Raw genomic sequence first — 9,870 nt, forward strand, 5'->3', positions numbered from 1 at the left:
CAAGAGCACGAGGTGCACCAGAGTCAAGTCAAAGATCTGACAGCGCCTGGGTCCCCATCCCTGTTGGCATCACCAGCTGGGCTGATGCAGCTGCTCCCTGAGGATGGAGCGTGCTGCCAGGCACCCCCTCTCTATCTCCCTGAGTGTATTCACTCTTGCTTTCATTTCTGTTGTCTGCCTGGTCTCTGGGCATCTCAGGTAGAGACAGAGACAAGGGCCTAACGTCGGGGGCAAGCTCGTTTTGGATCGCACTGGTGTCAGTCGCTGTTCTGCAAACACAGAACCACTCATGCTGACCACAGCTGGGCTCTGAGTGGCTTTTTACAGGTTCACAGAGACACCATCTCTCATGGGTTGAATTGTGTCCCCCCAAAATCCATGTTAAAGTACGAACTCCTAGTACTTCTGAATGTGACTTTATATGGGAAGAGAGTATAGAAAATACAATTTGGTTAAGGTGAGGTCGAACTGGATGTAGAATGGGCCCTAATCAGATATGACCGATGTCCTTATAAAAAAAAAAAGAAAAAGAAACTTAGACACACACAAGCACACAGGGAGAAGAACGTCACATGGAAATAAACCAAAGAATGTATATGCATGGATGCATAACCAATGGACACAGACAGCAGTGCTATGAGGTGGCAGGATCGGGAGACGGGTGTCTATGGGAAATAATGGAGAAATGTCTGTAACAAAAATTAATTCATTTTTTTAAAGAAAGAAGATGCAGGCAGAGATCAGGGGTGATGCATCTGCAAGCCAAGCAATACCAAAAATTGCCAGCAACCGTGAGAAGGTGGGGGAGAAGATGGGACAGATGCTCCCGCATGGACCTCAGAAGGAACCAACCCTGCTGACACCTTGACTTCAGAGAGCTAGCCTCCAGAACAGTGAGATAATGCATTTCTGTTGTTTAAGCCACACACTTACACTTGGCTTTGTCAGCCCCATGACCCGCCAACCTCCAGCGGCTGCTCACATGGTGGAGGGCAGAGTTGACAGGTGAGCAGATGCTAAAGACAGACTGGCAGGGTCACCTCCCACCACTTACTAGCTCTAGGGACATGGGCCAATTCCAGACCATACTGTGTCCCTTTCACCTCATCTTTGCAACAGGAATAGCAGCATCCACTCGGGGGCTGTCACGTAGGTTTATTTGGTTAATACTTGAGAAGTTTAAAACAGTGTCCTTACTTGGCAAATGCTATGTAGTGCTGATTATTATTGTTATTATTGCTATCACCATCATCATCACCTTGCTTTGGCTGTAGCTGTGTTTTGAACTTTGTAAGATCTTCGGTGAAAGAGTTTTCATATGAGGAGAAGCTTTGGACCAAGAGAGCAGCTCTCCCTGGCTTGTCAGCCCCTCTCCCCAGCCAGTTGTATGACCCAAAAGCACAGCACTTCTGCAGGCCTCCCGTCTCTCCCCTCTTTTATAAAGTAAAGATGTCCAAGTCCATCTCCAGCCCCCAACCTCCTTGTTTACTCATTGGCCCCGTGGACTCTGAGCTCAGGCAGGGTCTACGGGCCTCAGGAAGGTGTGTGGTTAGAGTTCTTCATATGCCAAAGTAGATTCTCTTTGGGATCTAAACTTTAAATTTGTGTTATTTAGTCCCGTTAAAAATATACATAGACGTGGTGCTTTTAAATACACTGTGGATTTGCTGGGTACAAAAAAATGAAACCTTTTAATCCCACTAAGATGGGAAGAAACCTGAGAGGACCTGGCCCCCTCCTCAAATCCTAGAAACGCTTTCTTCATATTGGCCCCGGGATGGGATCAAACAGGAGCAAAGAGTAAAAACTGGAGAAAAACATTGAATTCACGTATTGATCTCTGAACTTGATGCTGTTTCATGCTACTAATTGCCAAGATTCTTAATGATTTCGTCGGTAAGTAGAAAAGGGAGAAATACTTGAAGATGGGATTGTAAGATAAAGTGATATTGCAGGGTCATTAAGCTGACACTTGAAGTAATTTGTTTCCATTTCCATGCCTACCTGAAATCAAGGTCACAGTACAATTTTCCTAGACATTGGGATTAAGCAACAGGACGTAGGAAATATAAGCAGTCAATAATAATTTACTTTACATAAAGCAAAACGTCTTCACTTACCCTGATGAGGCGGAACCACCGTGAGATTTACAGTGAGCGCATCTTGGACTTGCAGACCCTTCATGTCAGCCACACAAGTCAACGTCCCATTGCTCTGCGGCGTCAGAACCAGGACGCTCAGGACGCTTTGAAGGCCATCAGGCTCCCAAACGGAGTAATATGCCGAATGACTCGCTGAAACACCGATCTTCCAGGAAAGATCTGGGAGCGGGGCCCAGCCCACCGCATGGCAAGTCACATTGCAGCGTTCGTCCTCCACGACCACAAGGTTTTCACTGGGAATGAGCAACTTCCCCATGACTACAGAAGAAAAGTGAAACATTCTGAAGGAACAACCATGCCTCTCAGTTCCAAGTTTTCTTTCTTTTTTCCTTCAAATCACAATGCATGAGGGCTAACTCCCCAAATCCAAATTGGCTGTGGCTGTAACAGGAAACCTTAATTGGGCTTGCACCTGTGTCTTCTTTGTACTTTCGAGATCCACAGAAGAAGGTGCGATTGCTCATCAGAAAACAGTGCCAGAGAAATGAATAAAAATCAGGATCTAGGGAAGTATAAATTATATGGGAAAGAGAGGACAGATGTGCCTGCCATGGGGGCTAAACTAAAGTTGTCCTGGGAGCTGCCTGGGGGCCAAAGCAAAAAGGGAAATAACTTTTACCTTCTTTTCTTTGTAAGGTAGACACATCTTAATCTCATGGGAAGTCCCTTTGGTCAATCGGATTCTCTTTTTTTTTTGGTGAGGGAATCACGTATTTTTAAACATAATATCCTATGATATGCCTTAAAATATTTTTTCTAGTTAAAATTTAAATCAAAGTCAAATCCAATAGAATTAAAGAAATAACTACCCTCAATCAAATATCAGAATATATTGCTCAGATAAACTAAAAGTTTTTTTATTAAGGGCCCACTCACATGTGCCAGTGTTCACACTGGAAATAACCCATCTGAAAATAACACTGGTGTGTGCCAATGTCACTGAAATCACCTGAGGGCTGGCCCTGGTAAAGACAGCCTTCCTGAAATAGAGATACATTGAAACATTCCAGTTAAGATATTCAAAACTCCCAGCTGCATAATATAACGGAAAGAACACTGGACTAAGAATCAAAACCTCTGCCCTGCCCACAATCCTGGCTTTCCCACAAAGTTGGCATCACCTTGGACAAGTCACTGAAATTTTCAGGCTCTTTTCTACCTGTCGAATGAGATGATTTGACTAGATTAGTGATTTTCAATCCTTATGGTTTTCAAACTTCACACAATTTTACAAGTCAATGAGGACACCAAGGCTTTTTGTTTATGTGGGTTATCTCTATCAAGACTTACCATGTTTAAAATGAGAATTAAATATTTATTTTTAAATATTGAAAAATAACAATAAAAACCCATTATATGGTAATATAGATTAATATATATTTTTTTTAATTTTTCTTTATTGATTTGAGAGAGAGAGGAAGGGAGAGGGAGAGAGAGATAAAAACATCAATGAGAGAGAACACTGATTGGCCGTCTCCTGCATGCCCCCCACTGTGGATCTGGCCCACAACCTGGGCATGTGCCCTGACTGGGAATCAAACCAGCGACCTCTTGGTGCGTGGGTCGATGCTCAGGCACTGAGCCACACCAGCCAGACAGATTAAGATATTTTTATGAAAAATATCTATATCTTAAACAAAAATAAATTAGAAGAGTGATATTGTTTTATATTTATGCAAATCTCTTTACTCTTTGGCTAGATTCTTGTAACTCCTTCTGTATTCAACCTGTTGCAATATATTGCTTCATTCAAATTTGTAAAAAACATCTGACTCATACAGATATATTGTTGAAACAGTGAGAAGCATTTCATAGGCTTTCCTTGGATATTCCTTAATACTACACCAAAACTTGACAAGTAGTGGCTTCTTAAAGGTCAGTTGCACTGTGGAATCTAAATCTCTATAAAGATGTTCATTGTCTGTTATGTTACAATCCATTGCTCCATCTGGCTCTTTGAATGGCTTTTTACCCTTACACTTCAGTCCTTTGGAAATCACTGGTCCACTGAGTTATGCAGACCTCCTCAGTGTGCAGTAGCAAACTCCTTGTGCACACGTGAAAATGAGAGTGGGAATAGCAACTAACATCTTATTTATAATGAAAACAGTCATGACCTCATAGACCACCCTGGGAATACCTGGAATTCCCAGACTACCCTAAACTGGATCCTCTCTGAAATCTCTTCTTGCTCAGAAATGTTACTCCAGCCCTGGCTGGTTTGGCTCAGCAGTTGGAGCATCAGCCTGCGGACCACAGAGTCCCGGGTTCGGTTCCCGTTAGGGGCATGTACCAAAAACAAAAAACAAAAAGAAATGTTACTCCAGTTATTCCTTTCCTGAATAGTCTCTTGGAGTAAGTAGAGCACCTTTGCTAATTCATGGATTACTGCACATGCAACAATGAGAGGGCGCCAGATTGGTCCCTTAAGGCCAAAGGGTTTTGTCTTTGTTCTTTCGGGTTCATTCATTGTTCCATTTGGTTGGAGAGGTTTAAGATGACAGAAACCCAGAGGAATGCTACTGGTTCAGTTAATAACAGAAGAAATTGGCCCTCAAAACACAAGAGGTCTAGAGGTTGTGTATGATTAAATTGGTGGATTGGGCAAATGGAAGCATTTTCTTTTTCTGTGTATATTTGTGATTTAACTTTTCCCATTGGCTTTCATGACACTTGATATTAGGTGATAGCTAGAACATTTTACAAAGATTTTTGAATGACTTAATATGGAGTTAGTAAGTTCTCTTTACTTTTCTCGTTGATAGTTGAGGAGAACAAAATAATCTTTGGATAATTCACTTTCAAGATAACTTGGGTGTTTCCTCTTTCTTCAAGATTCTTTTCCCTTAAAAGAGACCCTATTGTTCACAGAACATTTGTTCCTCAGAGAACAAAGTGCCATTCAGACCGACGGAACCAGGGTAAAATGACAGAGTTCTGTCCCATTCTACAGGGTCCCTCCTCAGGACCTTGGAGAAGACTTGAACTTCCCAAGACACTTGTTCATCTATTTGTTTTAAAACCAAAAGCTACAGCAATCACTAACACCTAGAAATGCATGTCTGAAGATTCTTCATAGATCTATAGCTTTGGGAAGAAGTGCTATAAAGCCACATGGATTTATGAAGTTGATATATGAACATAGCAATAAGTCATGCCCTGGCCGTCTTCTTGATCCAGGAGTGCCCTCCTCCTCTCTCACTTCCCGTGTGGCCAACGTCTACAGACCTCTGAGGCACACCTCAAATGGCACCTTTCCTATGGAGTCCTCGAAGACTGCTGATTCTCTCGCCCCTTCCCCATGTGAGCCCGAGCTCCCCCTGCCCGCGCAGTGGCCAGCATCTGAGCGCGCCACTGCTATTCACGCACGTGCAGTTGTTCGGTTCTGTGCGAGGCTCTGTCTTCCTCTATTGATCTCTGGGCCCCCCTTACATCCTGACACAGTGGCATGCTCCCGCTGGGGATGCAGTAAATAACAGCGAATGACCACCTAGAGAGTGCGGGGGTAGGTGCTGTTCTACAGACTCTACCTAGGCCTACGCGCCTGATCTCACAACCTGATGAGGAACCCGGGCACAGGGTCATGCGCTGGTGCCCACAGTCACACACTCAGTCAGCAGTGAAGCTGGAGCTGGAGCCCAGCAGTCGGCCCGAGCCTGCACTGCTAACCCCTACGAGGCCCCTCCTCCATCATTTCGTCATCTGATCCTCACCGTAAACCTGAGAAGCGGGCAGAGGAGTCTTGTCCCACTTTTATTTATTATTTATTTTTTTTGGGGGGGGGGGTGCGTGCCCCTAGCGGGAACTGAACCCAGGACTCGCTGGTCCACAGGCTAACACTCCAACCGCTGAGCCAAACCAACCAGGGCTTGTCCCAGTTTTAAAGATGAAGAAATTTAGCCAATTCAGGGGTCACCAAGGTGAGTAACTGGTGGAAGAAAAACCAGAACTCATACCTTTGATTCCTTCTCCCGTGTCCTTTCCCGTATACCACAAATTATGGTAATAAGAATCTGGTCAGGCAAACCAGGCCAGTAATCCAGGTAGCTTCACAAAATCACTTAACAGCATAAAATATCATGGTGCCCCTAATTAAACCACGTGAAAGTAAAGACACGTAACGCAAAGATACGATGATTTGGCTAAATTTAAACATGCAGATAGAAATAGGTGGACATGGCCCTGGCCGGTTTGGCTCAGCGGTTAGAGCGTCGGCCTGCGGTCCGGAGAGACCCGGGTTCGGTTCCCGCTAAGGGCATGTGCCTCGGTTGCAGTTTGTCCCCGGCCCTGGTCGGTCGTGTGGGTGGCAGCCACTCGATGTGTTCCTTTCATATCGATGTTTCTCTCTCTCTCTCTGTTCCTCTCTCTCCTTCCCACTCTACCTGAACAGAAAATAGAAAAATGTCCTCAGGTGAGGATAAAAATAAAAAATAAAAAAAAAGAAATAGGTGGACATGTATCTACACCGAATGTCATCCGATTGGATTTCATAGTAGCGTAAATACAGAGGAAATCTTTGGGAATTTCTCCTAGACAAGCACATATATACGTAAGAAAAATCTCAAAGGCAGCGTGTCTGCTGTAAAAAAATGCTGCCGCGCCCCGGCCAGTTTGGCTCAGCGGTTGAGCGTCGGGCTTCGGACCAGAGAGTCCCGGGTTTGCTTCCTGCTAGGGGCACGTATGACACACACACACACACACACACACACACAAATGCTGTCGCATACAGCAGGAGCTCCACTTCCTCCAGTGCATCTGGGAAGCGTGCACAATTGCACTTTTAAGGAATACAAAGTGATGCAACTTGGATAAAGATGCTCTGAATCCTTGTAAATCCTCCTTTTTATTTTATTTTTTTTCACTACGTAGCATGCGCTTCAGCACCTAAAAATTCTTTGAAAACACAAAATAAGTTATCCATTATTACACATTGTGTTTACTCCTTTCTCTAAAACCCTTGACACAGCTTTGTCTGTAAAAACCGCTGGGGGTGGGGAAGAAGAATAAATTCAGGAAATTAAGCTGGAAAAAGGGAAAAGTTAAACACGATTCCAAGTTGATAAAGGTGTCAAAGTGATATAAAGTCAAAACTGATGGAAGGCAGAGAAACAGCGAAGCATATGAAAGACTGGAGACAGGGCGATGACGGTCCTCTCTCTCTCTGAATCAGGGTGACGGCAACTGGCCCAGGGAGACTTCTGGGATGTATTTCCAGAAAAGCTATTAGGTTCCGAAATGGATGAGATGGAAAAGTGACAAAACCTGTCTTTAAGAGTCTTAATCATAGAAATGGAACAAAAAGATACAAGGAGAAAGGGAAAGAGACAGGAAGGAAGTAGAGAGTCAGTGAGGAAGGCGGGAGAGAAATGAACAAATAACAAAACAACACCCGTAAGTTCAGAATACTTCTCAGTGCAACACTAACTGACCTCTAGCCCACACGAGAAAAAAGGATGGGAGAGGGGAGGGAAGTGATAAATAGAACAAAATATTCATCGGCTCAGAATAACTCTAAATGTAAGACCAGCTGAAGGTGTCCCTGTGTCACCATATATGACATGAACTTCACAAGGTCCCTTCCATTTCTGACACTGGCCCCAGCGGAGGCCAGCTCTCCTCTCCAGTTGCCCGCATACACACCTTGGACTGAAAGGAAGGCGGATCCCTCGAGGTTACTGTTCTGCAGCCTGCACTCGATAAGCCCCGCATCGCTGGGTTGCACGTTGTGGATTATCATTTCGGAGATGAAGTTATTGCCTTCCTCATAACTCGCAGAGGTAAAGCGGTCGTTGGTGATGATGGGCTCCTTGGGCGTGACGCTCAGGACCACCATGCCGTTCAGAGCCCACATGATGAGCTTCCAGCCCTGCGACACGGTACAGTTGAAGCTGGCCTCCCAGCCCACCAGCACCGTTGCATTCTTGGGTCCGTCGATGATATTGTAGCTGGATCCAGAAGCTAAAAGACACCAGTTTTCCAAGTAAGTGAATGAATCTATATAGATCACGTGTAGAGTTTAACCCTTCTGCCTACAAGTTGTGACCCCTGAGTGACCGTCCTATGGCTCAGACTCCATGTCTTACTGGTCCCAACACTAGGTCTCCCCAGAAGATCAGGAGCGTGCAGTGGCCAGGAAGTCACTCCCTCCAGCCTGTCCACGTCCCTCCGCTCACTCCATAGCCCTCAGCATCCCAGCTGGATTGGCAGTGAGGGAGCCGTGCTCCTTCTCCACTTCCTGGGGGTTGTGACCTTAAGTACCTGAGCCCAGCGTGGCCCAGAGAGCCCCCACCAGGGAAGTTTTTCAGCTTCACTATCAAATGAGCATTTGTCTTCCCACTGAAATGAAGAGGATCTTCTCCCAGGGTTCAGAGGGGACGGTGGGGTGCCTTGTCCCCACAAGGAGAATGAGGACCTAGGCGTGCTGTGATTGTGGCCCGTGCCTGCTCCCTGAGAGCCCCCACATGGGTGCTTAGGACAGTGTCTGCACCTGGAGGATGACCAAGGGTGCAGGAGAAGGAGCACAGCTGGAGAGAGATGAAAGTCGGGTCCTGGATATACTATCATGGAGCTACAGCAGAGCTGTCGAATCATCGAGAAGACAGTACTGTCATTGGGGCCACACCCTTCCTCCTAAGGACATGACAAGACACAGAGAGGGGTAATGGGTAGAAAGATGCAGGGAGTTGGATGCCTTCATGAGAACATTCAAAGGATGCATTTGGCAGACCCCTCAAAAGTCTCACCACATCCGGTTGAGTTTAAAAGTCAACACTAGAGTGTAAGACCACAGACTCCAGAGCGAGCGGCCTGGCTCACAGGACAACTCATCTCCACTTCTCCAGGCCCCACTCTCCTTGGCTGCACAAAGGGACAGTAGTGCCGCAGTGACTTGTTTCAAGAACCGAAAAGGATGATCCAGGGAAAGCCCTTCACCTGAGCCTCGGGCTCTCAGTGAACAGTCACTACTACGTGACCTGCAGGAAGGGACCGGGTTGACCTGCAAGACCAGCCAAGAAAATCATAGATTGAATAACATGTTTCCATCACACTTGTCACAACACTCTGCCCTGGGCTCACAGATGCTCTGACTCTGGTTTAACCAGGATCACAATGCTGGCTGGCCTTCCCGGACAGCTTCAGAGACTGTCCGGCTCACGGAAGCTCAGTCATGATCCCCCGACATGGAGCATGTTCTGCACGTGAAGAACTCAAGGGATCCTTGGGTCATTTAGGACTGATTTTCTTACCACCCTACAAGAGCGCATTGGTAGCCAGAGTTTCCCCAGACTTTCCCGTGCTTGTAATAACTCAAAGCATGGTGATGGATAAACTTCAAGATCACTTATTCCCACCTTCCACCACCTGTGTTTTGATGCTGGAAAATTGAAGACCAGCAACATCCCAGGACCTCGATCACAGTGGTAGTTCTCAAACCTTCCCGCTCTGCATTCCCCCTCCTGTCCGCCCCTCCCCTCCGATCTCCCTCTGGGTTTATAGCAAAAAGACACCCTGGCAGACCACACACCGAACTTCAGTAGGACTGAGGGATTCCTGATCCCCTGTGGAGTTGCATAATCCCTGTGGGTGGACCAGGCAGCTCGCCATATACATTGAGTGTCCCCAAGTAACTGCAGCCCCCATTCCTTCCAACCTGATAAAGTCAAGTTATAAGACAGGTTCTAAAAGAACTCATTACAGCCCTCAAGTT

General features: G+C 45.9%; 1 protein-coding gene across 1 annotated transcript in view; it reads right to left on the bottom strand.

Annotated features, from left to right (window-relative positions):
* IGSF5 (immunoglobulin superfamily member 5) overlaps positions 1-9,190 on the bottom strand; it is a gene marked incomplete at its 5' end in the record, with an annotated part of 34,091 nt that extends 24,901 nt beyond the window's left edge. The window contains 3 exons of the mRNA XM_036243623.1: positions 2,121-2,420; positions 7,803-8,120; positions 9,160-9,190. Coding sequence (XP_036099516.1) covers positions 2,121-2,420; positions 7,803-8,120; positions 9,160-9,190 — 649 coding nt within the window. The remainder of the gene's footprint in view (positions 1-2,120; positions 2,421-7,802; positions 8,121-9,159) is intronic.
* Positions 9,191-9,870: the final 680 nt, after the last annotated feature.

The sequence above is a fragment of the Molossus molossus genome, unplaced genomic scaffold (assembly GCF_014108415.1).
Source record: "Molossus molossus isolate mMolMol1 unplaced genomic scaffold, mMolMol1.p scaffold_m16_p_5, whole genome shotgun sequence".
NCBI classification, from domain to species: Eukaryota; Metazoa; Chordata; class Mammalia; order Chiroptera; family Molossidae; genus Molossus; species Molossus molossus.